At 37.0% G+C, this 21,501-nt stretch overlaps 1 protein-coding gene across 2 annotated transcripts; it reads left to right on the top strand.

The window, feature by feature from the left end:
• The first annotated feature begins 1,636 nt into the window (after positions 1-1,636).
• On the top strand, positions 1,637-21,501 carry mcoln2 (mucolipin TRP cation channel 2). 2 transcript variants are annotated; one of them, XM_059341807.1, is made up of 14 exons: positions 1,637-1,791; positions 2,447-2,600; positions 4,493-4,666; positions 5,870-6,026; positions 6,938-7,016; positions 7,104-7,200; positions 8,144-8,243; positions 8,728-8,840; positions 9,150-9,299; positions 11,468-11,569; positions 11,685-11,807; positions 15,141-15,347; positions 15,692-15,825; positions 21,034-21,501. In XM_059341807.1, exons 1-14 carry the CDS (start codon positions 1,748-1,750, stop codon positions 21,068-21,070), a joined length of 1,671 nt encoding a protein of 556 aa, XP_059197790.1. In that variant the 5' UTR covers positions 1,637-1,747; the 3' UTR covers positions 21,071-21,501. The 2 variants fall into 2 exon arrangements, with proteins under 2 accessions (XP_059197790.1, XP_059197791.1); XM_059341808.1 differs by lacking the exon at positions 1,637-1,791 and having other exon boundaries at positions 2,460-2,600; positions 5,875-6,026.

The raw sequence follows: 21,501 nt of genomic DNA, 5'->3' as shown, positions 1-21,501 counted from the left end.
GACACAATGCTTCAAAAGAGGTTTTGTTGTCTAATAACGCTACATACGACAGTCAAAACCCCAAAATATACACATAATCTCACTCCAAAGTTAAAATTGTATCAAAACTAAACATACCAGGAAGGAAGTAGTGCAAACAAAGACAAAGATAATCAGCAGACAACAATGAGTGTTTCATTTGACCTGGATAAAAACTGCATGGGAAGTTTTATCATTAGATGTTATTTAATGCTTGACATATTGTACTATGGGGTAACATTACAGAAGATGCAGATCACAGGTTTAATTTCTATTAAAATAGGGATTAGTTATTAAGAAATAGTTAATTAGATGTGGAGACATGAACCCACATTTCTTTTCGATGAAGTATCCCCAAACAGATGTTAGTGAAAGCCCCATCCTCGGAGGAATGTTTTTGTTTGTTATATCTGACCTGGGATTACATTATGTCAGGGATGTTACTCAACATATTGGACAGGGTTGTAGCTACCGCTTGGGACACTTCCTTGTATCATTTCCTCTCTATTTCTCTGGTTTACATTCCCTAACTAAAACACTTGGTCGGTATATTAAATGCTGATTCTGGCATTTTTTTAGACTGAATATTTTTAAACATGAAACTGAAAATACCATATGCACAGCAGTTCTTCTTCCCTCAGCTCCAGCTGGTGCGGGTAAACAAAAATAAGTTCCAGCACACATCAGGACTGAACCAACTATTTTATTCAGCAATCTGTGCAAATGATTATACAATATTACAGATTCATGTTTTTACTTTCAGACAGTAGCCTATTATTCCCCCTGTAACCTCCTGGAAACCCCTCCCTCTTCATTAAGACTAAAATAAACATTTAATAAGTACAATACATATAAATAATATAATAGGATAATTATAAAAAATGTATTTCTATTGCAATTATAAAAACATTGTTTCAGAAATGCTTTGACAGAAAAATACAAGCAAAAGCAGAAGGCAAAAAAGCAAAAGATAGGCTACCAGGATTGACACTATTTAAACTATTTTTTAAATGAAATTTGTTAATTTGTAAAAAAAAAGTGTAATATTTAAAAATGACTACTTTCGGGCCAACAAAATATAAGTCACATTGTTATTCCTAAAATAAATTAACTTTTTTATTATTTATATATTTTTATTTACAAAAAGTGAAATATTAGTCTAACAATTTAGAGAAATCAAAACTTAATTTTTGATGCGAGTGAAAATTTTTTCGGTGAAAATTTGTGTGATAGATAAGATAAGATATTTCTTTATCAGCCGCACAATGGGGGAATTTTTAGTGTCATGGCAGCAAAAAGTGTCCAGCAATAATTGAAAGAAGAATCAATAAAATAACAAGAAATAGAGACAAGCAATATAAAAGTATTAACAATTGAGACAGTAATACATATAAAATAAAATAAAAAGACTTATTCTAATATAATCACAACAATAGTTGAAGAACAGTACAGATAAGGCATCTAAACACAATATACATATTTTTTATTTTATTATTTTTTTGCCGTCGACCTTTTTGGATCCACACGGGGGCTCCCTAGTAGCTCCTCGGGCCGCAGGTTGGGAACCTCTGCGCCGCCTGAAACTCATTTCCTGATTGGCTGACTGGAAGGTGCGTGGTGTCACAGAAAACCCAGCTGAAGAGTCTTCCCTGTGCTGTTACTGTCTGTCTGTCAGGCTTCAAACATCCACAAACCCCGTTAGCTGCTGTGTCTGCGCTGATAATCAGCCATGGAGCTGTTGGGTCGATACCTGGACCGGAGCAACTCAGTCAGGTAAGCTTTACTATTAAATGACTGGCTTTTAAAACTAGCTCAGGGGCACGTTTTCGACATTTTAAACCGTGCGTAGTATTAAGAAGTTTAAAAAATGTGTTTCTGATAAAAATATATTTTGAAAGCTGATCTGAAACACCAGGTGTAGTTGCCCAAAAGGGCAAAAAGCCTGTTTACATGACCTTAATATTGTCAGTCATTTAATTCTCCCTGACAGGTCCTTAAAAGTGCTGAAAACAAACCCTCTCAGCTGTAAAATTTCACAAAAACTCCTAAAGCTTAATTTCTAACAGCTGTTTAAAGGAAACTGAGAGATTTGTGAGGGAGAGCTTGTGTCAAACTGTTGGGAAAATATTAAGAGTGCACTCCCTGAGCTAACCTTGGACTTAAACCCAGGCTGCACCATGAATGCAGGCAGTGTACTCTGTACATGGAGTCCTTCCTGTTAAAGATGACCAATCTGTTAAACTCCAATGAAAAACACTATTGCTCAAGTAAATTATCATGAAATAACAGTTTTCACTTCTGTTTTTCTGTTTTTTTCTGTTATATCCTCTCCCTCACAAATCTCTGTGTTTCCTGAGTCTTGCATGATGTTACATTTTGGCTCCCAGCTCTTGCACAATATTAGATTTTGTTTTGACTTTTGTTCCAGCTCTGTCTCAACTCAAGACCTTATCAAAGAGGAGAACCTGAGAGATGACCTGAAGTACTACTTCATGAGCCCGTGTGAGAAGTACCGGGCCCGAAGACAGATACCCTGGAAAATGGGGGTACAGATTCTGAAAATCATCATGATCACCACACAAGTATGTACAGTGGGATGAATGCAGATTAAGAAAGTAGATCCACCCAGTCAGAAAATGCTTCCTGGAACTGTAATCTCTCTAAGGCATGCAGTCTTGTGCGGGGACTGTGTGTGGGTTAGTGTTGATGTTTTGTGTGGACACCCAGGGGTCCCTTCATCATCTGAGCGTGTCTGTTTCTTTTCAAATAGAAGATGATGAAATAAGTGAACTCCACCCGAACATCTTAACCTCTTGCTCTTCTCGCTTCTGTCTGCTCGTAAAGCTGATAATGAGGGAATTTGTAGTTATTTGTTCTCATGTTCCACCAGAGAGAGTATTATTGAGAAGTACTTCATCAACTTTACCACTTAAAAGTTACTAGCTACAAGCAACTACAATGCTAGAAAGTCTCGTGTTGTACGTCATCTTTAAATTGCTGAGAAAACAAAGTCCAAATCAGCATTGTAAGTTGAGAAATTGGCTAAATAAAATGAGCAACATAATGCCAGATAATTCAGTCTACAGTGATTCAATGCATTACTTAAAGCTGGAATCAGTGATTCTGAAAAATCTGAGAAATGCACAAACAAACACACTGCTCCCATCAGTGATTCTTCAGCAAAGTCACGTGTCAGATTTACAGCCTCCTGTGCTCCCACTGTCTTTCTCTGTACACATCTGTGTCCTTCCTCCTGCCCTGTGCATGCTTAAAAAGTGCAGCGTGTCGCTGTCTGAGCCACTGTGATTGTTTCCTATTTTAAGACTTATGTAAGAACACAATTATGTTATTTTTCGGTGAGAAAATAGTCTCTGAATTTGACAAAAAAGTGTACTAGATTAGAATCGCAGACTCCCCCTTAAGTACAAATATTCTATTAACCCTCTGGAGTCACCAGCGTGATCAAATCACTTTATTATCATGACTTCTTCATGACATCACAGCGTAAAAACCTGCTGTCAACTTCCCTCTAAAGTGCTGGCTTGAAACTCCATGCCAGTTTTTGTATGATGATGATAGGCCAATAAAACCAGAGATAAGGTCAAATATATTCAGTATGAAAATGTATAGAAATATACTAGAACTAGATGTTATCCTGATTTTAATGTATGTTATATATGCAATGACCTGGGATTACATGATGTCACATTGAAACATTTAAAATTTATTGAGTGTGATTGTGTTTTGAAAGTAAAAACCCATCATTTTAAAATCTGATCTAGTAAGTCAAAGTGGAAAAATAATTATCAGGTCATATAGGTGAGGTTGTGTTGGAAAAAACAAAAACAATACCAACATGGCATGGTTAAGGATTACAGGAAGAATGGAAATTGTTCAAAAATGGACAAAATTGTCCAAAACTCCCAAGAGTTAGAAATATTGATGCCTTAATCCTTAATAGGGCACTCATTGAAATACTTGCGAATTCCAAATTTCAACCCTTGAGAATATTGGAGGATATTACATACTGCCAGAATGTGGAATGTGTAAAAAAAACAAAACATACGGACCCGGGGGAGGGTGGTCATATTTTGAGAAAAAAGTTTACGAGATTATAGTGGCAAATCTACGAGAAAAAATTTGCAGATTTATGAGATTTAAAGTGGTAAATCTGCCACTTATTTTCGCGCAGATTTGCCACTTTAAATCTCTTAAATCTGCGACTTTTTTTTCTTGTAGATTCGCTACTATAATCTATAATAGACCCCCCTACTATAGAATAAAGTGGCAAATAGATTAAACATGGGGACCTCATTTTGATATCCACTGAAGTTACCAAATAGTTCTTCGCCCGATAAAGGGTTAAAAGGAATATTTCAAGAATATTTTACTGTATTGGCTTTAGAAATATTCCAAAAAGTATGAATCCTAAACGGGAATAAATGTAGTAACTTTGCTGCCGTTTCCTCTGCAGCTCGTCCTGTTCGGCCTCAACAACCAGCTGGTGGTGTCCTATAAGGAGGAGAACACGATGGCCCTTAAGACCCTTTTCCTGAAGGACTACAGTGGGACGGATGAGGACGACTACAGTGTCGCTGTCTACACTCAACAAAGTGTCTACGACAGTCTGTTTTATGTCCTGGATCAGGCAAGTTCAACCAGCTCACCCTACACACCTACACGACCTGCTTCTGCTTTAAACTGTGAATCAAAATGAAAAGTAATATTGGGAATGCTTCATGTGATGTTGGCTGGATGAACGAGATGTTGACAACAGATGGTTAAAAAAAAGTCTGTGCACTGACTATATATGACTATTAAATTTGGGCTTGTACCTTTTTAATGGCTTGTTGATGGGAGCAATCTGTGTTTTTGATTTTGGCATTATTTACAAGTTGGTGTTTAGGGTAACTGATATGGCTGGAACGCAGCCTTATTTATAAGGGTTAGTTTGAGGTTTTCCTTTTTTTAGGTTATTGGAACATTTTCTTTGTATATTTGAAATTAAAGAAATGAAAACACAGCTCTTTCAAAAATGTAAAAAGAAAGAAAACGCATCTGGTGAGACCAGGAACTAATTTTGCCGATCATTTGGACACCATGATGCAGAATAATTGCCCCGTCCTGCAATGTTAACACAAGTGAAAACCAATTTGTTTATCCACCAAGTGATTCAGATCTGTTTCAAGGAAATTGCTTTTTTCTGTAATCCTGCTGACAAACCGCTCCGAAAACATAACCTACTTTGCGGTGATAAATTTTGATTTAACTATAGAATAATTTATGCATTTATATTTACATTTATTTATATATATATTTATTTCACAGCGATATTTATTTAATTTAGGGCTATCACAATATGCGATTTTAACTAGAGTATTGTGATTGTTGAGGCAAAAATAATTCACACTAATACCATTCTTGCAATATCTATAGAAAAAAACAAAATAAAGGCATTTAGTCAAGTTCATTTTCAACTGTTAGTTTTTATTTTAACATTTTGCAGTATATTAGTCTAAAAAAGTTAAGCTATAGATAGTATTTTAGATGTATTTCTATATCATAGGGTGGTAGGGATACACAGTAGCTGTTATAAAACGGTTTAATATTTATTTTCTCTCTTTGCTGAGAAGTAACTACTGTAAGGGATCACATTTTAACAAATGGAGTTTATAAAAAGTATTCATCATTCATTTGACAACCCTGTGAAACCGGCTGCTAGAGAAACTATTCATTTATTTAATATTTGACTTGGTGTTTGTGTTTGATACGGCTGTCTGCACATTCTCTCCACCATTATGTAAACCACCCTGGTACAGTTTGTTTAACCTGAGGCTTCTGATATTTATAGTACAGCCAGTTGGGCCGGCTCTCTGTGGGTCCCATCAGTTACGCTGAGGAGGAAGACGGCAAACCGCTGCCTCTCGTCATCTGTAAAGAGTACTACAAGAGAGGCAGCGTGGAGCCCTCAGATGAGGCCTATGATATAGACGCTCAGCTGGAGACAGGTGAGAAGGAACATTTATTCACTTTTTCCCTGATGCGCTGGTGGAAACAAACAGATTTTGTTTTTTGTTTTTGTCTGGCTGTAGCCAAAAGTCTCCTCTTTACATGCATGCCTGCTTTATGATAAGAAAATGCAATTTAAGACAATAACCACATTATTTTCACCGATTGCAGCCTGTTAGCTTCATAAATTGTTTATCACTGGAAATGTGAAACTCTTGTGGATTCAATGATTACATTTTTTGGTAACGCTTTATAATAAGGTCCTTAATAACCATTAATTAACAAGTAATAGTGCATTGTTCTCTCTTTAGATCTGGTAGTTACAAAAAGCATAGTTAACTTATAATTGAGAAATAACGTATATTTTAATATCAATAAGCAAACAAAATAAGATTAATAAAGGCATGGCAAAGACATAATGGGTGGGTCATGGGTGTTTGTAATGCCATTATTAACACTATTGTAAGCTTATAAACACACAATAATGTTAATAAGCATCTTGTAAGGACTTACAAGGGCCTTATTACTTGCTAATTAATGGTTATTACAAGGACCTTAATATAAAGCGTTACCAATTTTTTTCATATGAGATGATGTTTGTCCCCATCATAGCCAGTTTTTTTGCAGTGAGAGTTTATCTTCCTTTTTAAAATGAGCTGCTGTGACCTCTTTGATAATTACAGTCTCGTGGAACTTTACCACCACAGACTAGAAACCTAAAGCATTTAGAGGATGTGTAGTTTAAAACATATACTGCCTGTATGTGTTTTAAAAAAACATTTATTTTTAATTGCATGCATAAAACAGCCAAAACAAATAATTTGAATGACTAAATCATCAACATAATGAGACAAAACTATAGAAGATCTCATTGACTGTTAATTTTTTCTGTTTGTCTCGTCTCTCTCAGTTTGTATGTCACATGACCCAAAGACTGCAAACTTATGGAAAACCCAGAATTCATCTTTTTTTGATCTAGACTTTTACAGGTATACACACACTCATTATTGTACTGTTTGTGGCTGCAGCTAACACAAATAATTCCCTTTTCACTGACTTTTCCACTTTGCTTTCAGGCTTGTTGACATCAAAATAACGTTCCAGCTGAAAGGAATCAACCTGCAGACGGTGCGTTCACGGGAGTTACCTGACTGCTACTCGTTCTACGTCACGGTACGGTTCAGCCATGTTTTCTGTCATTGTGAAGTGAAGTGCACATTACCACAGATTTAGAAAATAAATTATACTGCAACTGGACAAGTGTTCAAAGTTATAAGACACTTTTCTTCAACTTTTTCATTGTCAGTTTACACAGAAATTTCACACTGTCCTGAGACTATTCTGTTCACTAAATTAACAGACAGATTATCCCTCTGAGCCCCACATTGAAAAACGTTTGCTTAGAATACACTGTTTATTGTAGAAAGAAACTGTAAAAATAGGCATTTTTGTCAAAATGTAAACTTTCTGAGATACCTTGATCAGATCATAGGTTATGAAAGTTTCTCTTAGAAATATCACAATTTTATTGTTTTATTTTATTGTGTTATTTTTAACTGTTACTTTTTCTGTTTAAAAAAAAAAAAAAATCATTTCATTCAAACATTTAAAAACATTGCTAGAAATAATCCGTTTGGAATAACTAGATCCTGTTAAAAACATTAAATTCTGCACTGTGGAGCCATGATTGATTCTGCTGAGACGAACGGTCACATGATAAAATATTCACTGAAAATCAAACAGAACTGCAGGCTGTTTACACAGCAGAGAGGAGAGGACAGGAGAGGTTGCAAGGAGAAGTTGTAAAAAGGATGCACACAATGCACGGATAACATTTTTGAGTTGTTCACACATCTAGTCATGATTGTGCCAATTTCCTAGAGCTGCAGGACTTTATTTAAAATATATATATATATTATGTATTGCAGTGAAATACAAGGCGCAGTCAAAAACACTTTAAAAAAATTAATTGACAATTAAAAATATCACATTATATCCTCCTTGATGTATATGAGCAGCACACATGAACATGAACTATCACCCACATAGCATTTGATGACAAGACGACTACTTTCCTCACCGTTTAACCTCCTTATCCTTCATCCTTGTCCCCTAGATAACATTTGACAACCAGTGTCACAGCGGGAAGGTGAAAATATTCCTGGACATAGACGCTCAGAGCTCTTCATGTCGAGACTGGAAGATATCTGGGACGGGTAAGGTGTAGTTGTCTGACCTAAAGAAGAAATAAAAAAGGTTAAAACGAGAAATAAAACAGCACAGATCATTGGATTAGAGTGCAGACAGAAGCTTGCATTCATAGGCATATTTGTAATATTTACAGGTGAATATCAATCTAATTAAGTTAAAGGAACAACTGACATGAGTTGACTTGAGTCATGCAATATATTCATGTAAGGTCAATTATTAAAAAAATAAATTAAAAAAAAGTAGTATTTCGTAGGTTGCCTGTAAATATGTGATTATCTATTATTCATTTTTATGCTCTGTATGTTCATCAAATATCTTCTGTATTTTCCTGAAACAAACAAGCAAAACGAGCTAAATGCTTTTTACTGTTGTGATATTGCCAGGGAGGCGTTTTCCTGTAACTTGTAGTTATCAGTGTCATGTGTGTGGGAGTTATATGCAAGATAAACCCTCACTCACACACACACACACACTTTGCCTCTCTTTCAGTTCAGAAGAACACACACTATCTGCTGGTGTTTGACGCCTTCGTCATTCTGATTTGCCTCACGTCAGCTGTGCTGTGCACCCGCTCCATCGTACTGGCTGTCAGGTTACTGCAGGTCAGCTGTTCAGCCTCACACTGAATGATATATCAATACAATACAATAACATACAGGGAATTTTTATTGTTAGTCTTCACTGTTTTTATCATCTTCAGTATTCCTTTAGTTTCAGGTTGTTGGAACATTTCTGTTTTTATCACTTTCCCTGTTCTCAAGAAAAATGCCACAATAAGCAAAAAGCCAGAAATCTAACATTATCACAATACCTAATTTACCACATTTTCACATAAAATCAAATTGATTTGATAGTGCATTGTAGTTATTTGTCTATAAGAGACTCAAGAGACTGAATTTGTGTATTTTTAGAGATTATCCAGATTCTTCCATGAGCACTATAATCGTAAAGTGTGTGAGGACGACCAGGGAGAGTTTCTGAACGGCTGGTATGTGCTGGTCATCATCAGCGACCTCTTGGCTATAGTTGGATCCATACTGAAGATGGAAATACAAGCAAAGGTAAACTGAATCATGTCCTGCTTCCTCAGAGAGAAGGTTACTCTTTAGAGCCCAGAACTGTACAACTACCACGTGGCCAGTGGTGGGAAAAGTATTCAGATCCTCTAAATAAAATTACTAATACCACACGGTGAAATTATTCCACTACAAATAAAACTCCCGGAGTCAAAGCTTACTTCAGTAAATGTATCAGCATCGGAATGTACTTGAAGTTTCAAAAGTAAAAGTCCTTGTTATGCAGAATGTCCCCACTCAGATTTTATTCTAAATATATGATTAAATTATTATTATTAATGCATTTATGTAAGATGTGTTTTCATTTTGTAAACATAGGGCAATTATTTTTTTATTTAAACTAAATATACAGCTATGAGGTTTAATTAAAAAAACGTTACTTTAAATTGATTTAAATTGTTTTTCATGTTAAAACGTGACCTGAATAGTAACTAAAGCTGGCAGCTAAACGTTCCACCACGACACGTGGCACATGTCAAATAAATGTAAAATGAGATGCAGAAATCATAATTTACAAATAAAGGTTAACCTTGGTATTTTTCGACCCTATCTTCTTATGTTTTTGTGTCTATGTTACTGTTTAGAACTGGTTCTGTATTCAGTAAGAGTGCTACAGCCTCAATGTAATCTTGAGGTGCCAATGTACATCAAATTAAAGTGCTTGTTTTTGCCACTGACAGACCCAGATTGTTACTTAGACACAAAAACATTGTAAAACACAACCCAAGTTGAAAAACACCAAGTTTACCTCAAGCATAAGACATATTATCAGATAAGGCAAAAAAGAATTAAAGTTTAAAGCAGTCAGCCTCATAACTGCATGGCACCTTTGAAATTATGTACTGTGTTTGAGGAATAAGATGTCTCGGTGTCTGGTGGACTTTGGAATAAAATGATTCAACATAGACACTGTAAAGACAGTTTTATATTTATTTTTATAGCGTAAAGGGTCAGATTTCAGTGTCAACAAAAATGGAAATCATTAACTGAAGTATCTGATTGGGTTGGTACTGCGAAAGAACGCAGTGAGCAAGATATTAAAGTAGTTTCCCTCTGTAATCTGATGAAACAAGACATTCACTGAATGTATCCATAGTAGAGGGAAGTTTAGATTTTGGCTGAATCCCATTACCACCTCTTACCCCTACCCCTCTGTCTGAGTCTTCCCCTTGCCCCTAAATACAGAGTTGCTGGTGGTAGGGGTAAGAACGTTCCCCTATGAGACACTCCTCAGTAACTTTACTGAATAATGAGTTTAAATGACAAGATCAACCATTTTTAACTTTCTAATGTACATTTAAGAATGTCAGGTTACCTCTTCTTTGATTCAAAAGATAAAACTCTTAATGTCCTCAGTGAGGTCTTTGTGGCATTACCAGAGATCATAAATGTCACATTATGTCACGCTTGTTAGTTAACAATTAATAGGACGTTCCTCTGCTGCACTTCCCTGATGTACTTTCAGCCCTAGTAAAATAATAAAGTACATCCTTCATACAGTAAAATCATTCTCACCGTCACGTAGCTTTAAGGAAACTTAAAATGAAACTTTTCCTGACTCTGTGTACCATGGGTGTACCAGAAATAATGACTCACTGAATACAGTGGAAACCTCCTTTAGTGATCATGTCTGTCAAGTCAAAAAAATCATCTGCTTATGCTGATAAATTTAAGTGTTTTTTTTTTAATGTATCATACAGATTACCATTTAATTAAAATGTGTATATTTATTACATAATTGGAAAGTAATTGCAAGGACAGTTACTATAACTGCATGATTAAAAAAATACTAGAATACAGTTGGCTTACAGTAAAGTTTATGTTACTGTAGTTTAAATTATAAAACAGCTCTAGCTTAAACTGGCATGAGCCTACAAATGTGTACTAAATTACATTAGTAATAATGATATTCTTTTTTGTTATGTATGAAAAGAACCAAAATGAACACTGTAAGTTGGCTACTTTATTAATATAAGAAGATCATTTAAACAGCATTTTATAGGAATTATTTCTGTTTCAACTGTGATCACTTGGAGCGTCTTCCACTGTATTAACTAGCCAAACAGGGCTTCACTGAGGTGTGATTTTCCAAGTAAGACAAAGAGCAAATAGTTTCCTCAGTGCTCTTGTGATTTTGTTTTCCTCTCCTGCAGAGTCTAACCAGTTATGATGTGTGCAGTATCTTCCTGGGAACGTCCACGTTACTGGTGTGGGTCAGTGTGATCAGGTACCTGGGATACTTCCAGAAATACAATGTGAGTCTGTGAACCTTTTTCTCTCATTGTACATGGACTTTTTAACCCCTCTCCACCCCCTAATCATATCACATTATTTCAGTACATAATGTTTCTGTACTTTCTGTGTGTCTAGGTGTTAATTTTGACAATGAAAGCAGCCTTCCCCAAAGTCCTGCGTTTCTGCTGCTGTGCCGGCATGATCTACCTCGGCTACACCTTCTGCGGGTGGATCGTACTGGGGCCGTACCATGAGAAGGTAACTCATTTTATATGTTTGAGTGGAGCACAGGATGTGGAGGTCAGAGATGAGAGAAGTGAGTTTATGGTGAGGTATTTGCCGGGTTAAATCTCTGCACTGACTGTCAGGGTTGTGGGAAATTAGGGGAACTATTCAGGCTCTCTTTCGTGACTTCGCCCCTTCCTGCAGAACTGCTGAGGCCACAACATCAGGAGTTCCCTGATTTATGTGTGCATATCTATAAATAGGCTGAAACAGCATTTTCTGATTGTTTAATTACAGCTGAAGTTAGTCTGAATAGATTAAAAGTGGAGTCAAATTCAAGCACTCTTGAAGACTTTACAGGCCCACTTCAAATCCAAGGACCCAGAATGTTATATTTTGAACCACGGATCAGGGTTATTTACTGTTACAACACTGGGAACTATCAGGCTTCAGTACAGACGTTTACAGGCAACAATTAAAAAGACAGAGACTAAAATGTGTGAACTGACTGTTGCACTTTCTCAAGGAAGGGGGGTGCTTGAAACAATGATGCAACTGCTGGAGACATGCATGCAGGCAGAAAAACCTACTTATTTACTTACTAACCTAAAGTATACAAAAAAGACAAAAATGAATAAATCTAATTCCTATTCATGCACAAAATATATAGATTTGAGCACTTTCAATAACCCATGTCTATTTATGTCTATTTTCAAAAGCTTTTAAGCCCTTGATTTCCCCCCTCAAATTCACAAACTTTCAAGCATCCATAGTTACCCTTGATTACTGTGTAAACAGTCTTTTGTTAGTAATAAAAATGTAAATTAATGTGTATCACAGATAATAAATACAGGTGATTATTGCTGCTGCTAGTTTTATCTTAATTGTTTTATTTACAGAAGGAGGAAACTGCCTCTGCAACAGTTATTTAGCTTTTGAATTGCTGTGTCAACATTATGTCCTGCAAATTGAGGTATCTGCAAAAATGGCTTCCTTCTCTAAATGTAACTTTTTGTGTACTGAATACATCGAAAAAACCACCACTAGATGTCAGTATATGCTTGTTTCACTGAGAGCAGCTCTCTGTCCGATCGCCAAATTATGAACATCTTAAACTGGGAGACAAGTTTAATCCCCATTTATGCATGTGCAAACAAACACATATTTATACTCAAGTCTTTGCTGAAACAACATTTTAAGATGTTTTTTTTTTTGGGGGGGGGGGGGGATTTATTTCCCTTTTATCAGACAGAGGACAGTGTAGAGGTGATGGGGAATACGGGGAGAGAAAAGTGAAGAAATGATGTGCAGAAAACGTCTTCTGCAGGATTCAAACTGGGGATGTCATGATCAGCATCTTGAAACTTTAAGTCACCATTGAATAATCTGATGTTTTAACTTCCCAGAATGGAGAAAGGTTAATTCTCCCTTTCAAGCTCGGACAACAAACAATAACTGCACAAACAAAATATATGACTTTGTGTTTTTACAGCACACAAAAACACTTACATTTACCACAATTTTCAAACTGGAATCAGGGACATTTGGACATGGGAGACCGACCGCTCTAACTCGGTCCACCTCACCTTAAATGCAAGATCCTTGGACAGCAAGTGTCATGAGGGAAAACGTGTGTGTTTAGCTGTCCTCGCCCCTTAAAAGATAAATTATTTACGGAAGTCAAGAGCAGCAGTGGGCGTCTAAACAAAGCTGTGCTCTCACTGCAGGAGAGACAGATGTGAGATAGACTGAGATCAGCCGTCCCGGGGCTAAGTGACATCCCACTGACCAAATGGAAATGTGTTGATAATGTTAAACTGCGGAGGAGTAGCTGCTGTAAATATGTTGTGGGCTCATTTCAAGTGTGTTGTATTGGGTCAGTTTACTTCAGGATCACATGGTCTTCTTGATTAACGGACCATTGCTCCAGAATCATATCCTGTAATAAAATTAGGCTTAATCTGTAAATAACACAGAATTCAATGTTAAAAGCATGCAACGTTAAGCATTAAGCAGTTTCAGTTGACGTGAAAGCGGTGTGATGGTCAGGGCTGTTTTGCCCTCAGCTTACGTAAAACAAGTTTCAGTTCCCTGTTTGTCCAACATTGCAGAGAACTGAGACTCGCTCGCGATATTGACATTGCGGCAGCTGGGGGAGTCCCCTGTAGTGAGCTGTCAGCCCCTCCAGGATCCTCTGTGTATTTACTGAAGGAATAAACAGAGGATGTCCTCGGACTTGCCGTCCCACACGTCTTCAAGTGCTGGAATCCATACTGTCGCAGTGGGATGTTGTGTTTAGATGTTATCGCGCTCTGGGGGGAACTGTGCTTTTTTCATAATGTCCGTGTCAGGCTCTCTCTTTGAGACTTTTTCTATCTCTTTGTTTAGACTTCTGTCTTTATCATTTCACCTCCATCAACAGCCACTTCTGTTGGTCTTCTGCACCTCCTCCTCTTTCTCAGTAACATTTTTGTTTTGTTAAATTATGTTTAATCTACACCCGAAAGATGCTTATTGGAAAATTTACATACATGCACAGTGTCCTTTTTCTAACTGGCTGTACAGGTTGTTTAATTCTTTGTACTATTATTTCTTTGTCTTCTGTATTGGTTACATTACACCACTACTAGGACTTAGAACATTAACTCAAGTACTGTACTTAAGTAAAGTATGAATACCATAAAAATGTACTTTTTGCAACTTTAAACTTCTACTTCATCACATCTCAGAGGCAAATATTGTACGTCTTAGGCATCTGCATTTAAAGACCAGCTCCATTAATGTTTAAAGACACATACAATGTTCTGCTTGAAGTTATAAACTGTGTCTGATATGTTTTTTCCTTAAAATTAGTTTAGCTACCTTCCTAAAGCTAAAAAAATCCTCCCAAGGCATCTCCTCCTTCTCCCTCATTATAAATTCCTGAATTGTAGTAATAGTCTTTGGTTACTATTCAGATTATTAATACAAAATCGAAGCACTTAATAAATTATGGTGTATTATTAAAGGTTAAGCAACCTGACAGTATATGTGGTAATTAAAATGAGCTCCACCTTTATCAGCTGCAACATTTATTATTAAGTCTTAAAGATATGAGGTATGTATATGGTCCACAATATAATAATGTAAATTAATATTTTACTATTGTTCCTATTGCTATATTAAAACAAACAAAAACTAGTTTCTTCCCTTTTGTTTCATCTACAGCCTTACGTTTAAAATGTGATCTATTTTTTTTATTCTTGTTATTTTCTTTAGCTTTGATGTTTTTGGTACTATAATAACTGACATAGTGTCGTTTTAAAAACATACTATTAAAACAGTATGTACGTAATCCGATCTAACGTACCTCTTCCACGTCTCCAGTTTGAGGGCCTGAGTCTGGTAGCAGAGTGCCTGTTCTCTCTGTTGAACGGAGACGACATGTTCACCACCTTCGCCCAGCTGAAGGACAAGAACACTTTGGTGTGGCTCTTCAGCCGGGCCTACCTCTACTCCTTCATCTCCCTCTTCATTTACATGGTGCTGTCTCTCTTCATCGCCCTCATCACCGACGCCTACGAGACCGTCAAGGTACATCTGAAGCGGGTCCTCACATCAAAAAATAATTCAAAAATCTAAAAAATAACTTCAGAAACAGGAAAACTGTGAGAAATATTTCCACTGTGAATTCTGAGTTGATTTGATTAGTTCACAAATGGCTCAACCTTTCCATGTGACAAATATGTACAAAAGTGCACTTTAAAAATGTTACAATCTGAGGACTTCTTTTAAGATTTTTGTTGTCTAGTTTGCTCTTATTTGTTCTCTAGTGTGGAATATGTCTGTCTCTAAAATCAAGTTTGAAAAAAAGGTGCTGCTGTGCAGTTTTGAACGCATTATGTTTTAATTGTTTTTATTTATGTTTTCCCCAACAGAGATTTCAAAAGGACGAATTCCCGCTGACGGACCTGCAGAAGTTCCTCAGAGAGCAGAAAGATTTTCCTGTTGTAGAAGAAAGTAGTCAGACAGACATTCACGTCACACACTCTGTGTTGTGCTGCTGTCAACGGTATGAAACTGTCTACATGTTTGGATGTCTTATAGTATTTACCTTTGATTCACACCCTGCTGCACACACATTCACACATGAGAGCCAAACTTTACAAACATGACTACACCTCAACGAAACAACTTTTAAACCATTTAATGGTTTTAATGTCTGGATAACATTAACATCAAACAAACATCACAGGCACGACAGTTCTCCTTTATTTGAGTTTTTTGGCTCTCATTAATTATCATTTTTTCTATTTTATGTTGCTGCTGCAAATGTGAATGACATCCGTCCTTTTCATTATTGGATTTTAATGGTAAAAGATGAAGGGCTGTGACTAATGATGATTATTATTCAAACAACATATTTTTCTGCTGATTTTCTTAATTCATTATTCTATAAAATATTAGAAAATAGTTAAATAAATGTCCATCACAGTTTCCCAGAATCAAAGGTCTCATCAAACACCTAAAGACATTCAGTTTACACTAATACATGAATGAAACATAAAATAACAGTACATCCTTATAATTTAAGTAGCTAAGCACATTAATGTTCATTTGTCCTTAAAAAAGATGATCAGAATCCTTTCTGCTTAATTTTCCTAAATTGATTATTCGACTGATCAATGCAGATCTAGAAAGCTGAACCAGGTGCTTCAAGCTAGTTTTAAGAACCAAATGTGTTGTAGTTTGATTTCTTTTTATGTTAGAGATTCCTGACAATGTAGAGGAGCCAAACTGAGAAAATATCACACAATATTAACTAAAGGTTGCATGATTCTCTGTTGTTTTCATTTTAAGCTTTGTCCACTTGACGTTTCGCCTTGTTGTATTTGCGTTTTTTAAGCGCAATGTCCGCTATTTTTCATAGCGTTGTGCTGATGACCAGACACATCCTGAAGCATTACTATCACAAAAGAAACATCTTGCAAAATTTACCTTTTAAATGTGTCTCTGTTTAATGAAATCACTAAAAACAAATGTGGAACTATCAACAGAAAGATCTCTGGAGTAGAACGAACTCAGTTTGCTTTGCTTACACCGTGTTGCTACAGCAAGACATCACATTTGTCTATACGTTTCTGCTCATTCCTTTTCTATGAGCCAATCTCTATCATCAGCAAGCAGCAGACTGGAGTTTCCTCCACGCTGTGGTTTGGCTTGGACTTACGTGGTCTGAGAGCAATGAAATTAGTGGTGGGAGCTATGCAGACACACCCAGTGATGGGCTGATTACAGAGAAACTGAGGCTGTGTGCACTGGGAAGAACCCCCCCCCCCCCCCCCACTCCCTTTCACCCGCCAGCCATCGCTCCCTCCTCGCTGTGTTGCCTCCCAAATAAACAGGCCACAGTCAACACGCAGCGTAGACTCAGCCAAGTGATCCGGAAAAATTTGTTAAAGCATGGTGGTTAGTTGGGATGACTTATTTTATTTGAGCGTGATGTGTGGCACAAGTTTAACTCCAGCTGCTTTTTTATGTGCAGACACTGAACTTCAGTGACTCTGGTGTTTGTGCAACTACAGCACACTTTACCCTCTTTCTTCAACACTTCTTATCTTGTAATAGGATGACATTTCTGACCATTATTTCCTGTGTCTGAATATTGACTTGCGTTTGTCACGCTTCATTTCACCATTTTATGTATTCTGAAAGTGCGGTGGAGAATTTACGCACAAACTTGCATGTGTGCATGTTGAAAAATAACTTCCCAGCTTGGCAGAAACAGACAGTTAATGAGGAAGCAAAGCTCAGGCCTCTTACTTTGGCTTTTAGTTCTGCATTCTTAGAGATTAATAAAATGTGGAAACACTTAATTTGGACTGTCTGCCTACAGATAATTTGCGTATTTGTATAATTTGAGCAGTTTATTAGTGAAGATTCAACTGCTTCAGAAAAGTAAAGGTCTGTAGTGCTGAAGTGTAATAAAGGTGGTCTTTATGGGGAACACAACAGTTCAAACAAGCTGTAGGGCCCGACCACCAGATTTTAGAGGATTATTAGATCAAAACTGGGCTTGAGTGGTTGATTAAGATTATTATTTGGCTGATGGACAGGGCCTTGGTCCACCGCTGACGGTCAATGACTGACCACTAAGCCAAACATTGAGAAATAAAAGCCCCCCGTCCACACCACATGCCTAAAAAGTAACATTTCCAATTCATCAACTGGGCTGGATTTGATTGTGAGTGCATCTTAAGGTGGAAACAAGGTTCTTATTTTACCCAAAATCAAGTTTACAAAATGGCAAATCCACATTGAACAGAATTAATTCGAAGGATGCATACAGATGTGTAGCAAGAGCGCACAGGGAGCCTGAATATTTATTAATGCTGAATTTGACACACATCATCACACTTCGATCAATTAAAATGATAGTACTTTTGCAGGAGTAGCCCATTGGACAAAGCCCCCAATCCCCCCTGAACAACAATACCATCAATCGTAATGTTTCAGTGTGGACATCGTTGTATGCCAATTCAGTAGATGGCATGTGCGTATGCTCTATAAATAATGCGTTAAACATCTACAGACAAAGCACAATGGTCAAATTATTGTGAAACTCAACTAATAAGCTGTTGGAAAGTAACAAATACTCTGTAAACTATCTGGAGGCGTACAATCCAAAACAGGTGTGAAAATGATTTATAGCTTTTTAATATGTTATTCAATATCCACGTTTTGGATCAGGAAAAGTCTTAACTGTAAACTTACACGGCCTCGTTTGTGTACCTCACAAGTCCATTTTGATGACAAAAAGATGTTGTTTTTTCCAGAAAAGCAACTCCTGCAGTCATTTGTATATCACTGTGCAATGTTTGCTATTTTCTGAAAGCCAGAGCCTCCAATGTTTGTAAAAATAATTGAGTCATGTAATCAGTGGAAAAGAACTGAATACGTTAAAGATGAAAATGGCTTTCCTGGCTTTTTCTTACAAAATGTAAGTATCAGTTTTTGCTCTTGGGGCTCTGCCATCATTATTGTTTTACCAGTCATTAACACTCTGACTCTGTGGCCTTTCCTGCAAGCTGCACAGACATTTTCTGTAACTGAGCCATCCGGTCCTCCCGCTCTGGATGTCTGAGTGTTTAAGGAACTTAAGTGTCAGTTACAGAGCCATTATGTAATAATGTGTAAGACTGACAATCAAAGATGTATCTCCTCTGTAGAAATGAGCCATTGGCCACAATTGTTGTCTTTAGGAGTGCTCTTGTCAGGTTACACAGATCCTGTAATTACAGTCATTTGCAGCTTCTGAACGTCTCTCTGTGCTCACAAAAATTAGATCAGCCTTCTTAGCAAACACGTTAAAATTTCACTGGATGAAATTTCATCTGCATGTTATTTGCCTCCTTTACTGCAGCATGTTATCTTGTTTGGAACATGAGTTGAGGAGAAATAGTCGCCCCACGATATAAAACCCCAGTTTATCAGTTAAAATAATGTATTATGGCTCAAGAGTGAATGAAATTAAATGTTTAATGGGCAGGAAATGGCTCAGAACTTCACAATAACACAAATATTCACCTACTGAATGTCTCGAATGAGTCTGCTGATTACAAGGCATCATAGCACCAGCATTCTCTCAGAGAACAGAGAGTGGCCAGAGTGGAGAATATGAATGAGATTTGACAAAGGGAGTGCACAGCTGTGCATAGAGGCAATGTATAAATACAGTAGAGTGGGTTTTGCTTTCCAAGAGAGTGCTTGGACATAATGTCCTCGCTCTCTGTGAAATACATTCACATCCTCAAACAGCTGCAGCAGTTTGTGGAACAGAGAGTCTGAGACTCGCTCTGCAAACTCAGCAGTAAAATGTGCTGCTTATGGCAGATCATAAAGATGAAGAGAAAAAATGTCTGATGGTTTACAGATTTGATAAAACGGGAACATATTTAGCTGTTTCTTTTGAGAGCAAACAGCTAAACACAAGAAAGTGCTCTGGATGGTGAAACGGCGGGCATTTTCAAATGCTTCGTTTTGGGGGATTTGTTCTCAGAATGGGTACGCACAGTCACCATGCAGGTGGAGGCCCGGGGATTAATAGAAGAATAGATGTGATAGACGTGCTGATGTGGAATCCACTATTACGTTGATTTCTAACTTCTATACAACATCCTGAAAAATACTGATGAACAATACCATTTTTGATTCCACAGTAGCACACAATTTTACATTTTCATTAAAAGGTAAATATAACAAGACTAAGACACATAAGCTACATATCTTTCTTGTTAGTAACAGAGAATAGCAGAATGTCTGTAGGAAACATTAACATAATAAAAAAAAATGTTTTTTGATTTAAAAACAACATTCTCCTTGAGGTAGTGCATGTGTTCAAAAGAGTCTGAAACTGTCACACATGCAAGTAAAAAAACAAAGCAAAACGCTGTAATCTAACCGCGTCCCGTGACACTTCTCACAATCAGCTGGGACTCTGTTCTGCCCTCTCTATGTCAGGTTCTCTGGGCGAGTGATAATGGCACAAAATACACTGCAGTGTTTCATCTTAATACATTTTGCAACACGCCACTGCTTCATAATTTCATTAATATCACGTTGTCGCAATAACATGACCCTGATCAGCTGAACTCAAGCCACTTTGTGGATGAGCAGCTGGAACAGTCACAAGAAGTCGCTCACTTGTTGGCAGGTACAATACAACCAACCATAATATAATGAAGGCATGCTCTATATTCTGTATTGTAGCAGTTATGGTTTTATACCTTGAATTGGGACCTGGCACTCAAATCTTGTGTTTTCCCTTACATAGGTTAAATAAAGACGTTTCCACCATAAATGCAGGAAGGACACGAATTGGTTTACACCAAAGCCCAGCTGGTACCTGTCTATCTAGACTGCAAAAAAATACTTTTCAACCCATTTCAGATATTCATTATCTATGTAGTGATATTTTTTACACTAGCAGTTATATATATATAATACAGCAAGGGTTTAGAGAAACGTCTGTATAAGCAGCTGTGGGCCTTTTTGTATTGAAGCTCCTTTGAGACATGTTGGATGTCTCAACTCAAAAGAAACAGGATTTCAATGTTTTTAAACATATATCATTGTCAGTGATGTCTAATTTATGACAATAGCTGTATTGTTAGATTTGCTGAAGCATCAGTAATGACGTACAGTAGAAAGCGTTCTTTTATATGGTGGTATTGATGATATCTTGGGTGTCTCACACTTCTTCTTTTTTATCTTGTTGCAGAGTTCCTGAAAGTGATGATGTCATACTGATCACCTGAAAGCCGTCCCACTTCTAGAGGACGCAGACGAGGGAGGAGGAGGAGGATGCTGGGAACAGGATTTCACACGTCTGACACAGACTTTGAATTCAAGTGATCCACTGTAAAAATCCTGGACAGTGTAGAGTTGCCGATTATGTGAAATGCAATACGAAACTCTAAATAATTTCCCTGTCTTGAACTTGAAACTGGAATTCAAGTTGAAGAGTGGAACCGGAAACAAAAAGCTTTCATACCTGTATCTGTAAGAGCTCCAGATGCTGTTGAGAGGTTTACTGGGCCTTTTTAAGGTCTGTACATGCATTAAGTTGCCAGAAAACTGGATTCAGTGTTTTCTACAGTTGCCTGTGGCTGGAAACACTGGTGCTATGCAACAATATGCAGGGCTAGATGTAATTTATTTGTTGTAGTAAAGATCGCAGTAAAGCTAA

Source organism: Centropristis striata, chromosome 9 (genome assembly GCF_030273125.1).
Source record: "Centropristis striata isolate RG_2023a ecotype Rhode Island chromosome 9, C.striata_1.0, whole genome shotgun sequence".
NCBI classification, from domain to species: Eukaryota; Metazoa; Chordata; class Actinopteri; order Perciformes; family Serranidae; genus Centropristis; species Centropristis striata.
Note: the sequence above shows the minus strand (reverse complement) of the source record. Positions and strands in the feature narration are given on the sequence as shown.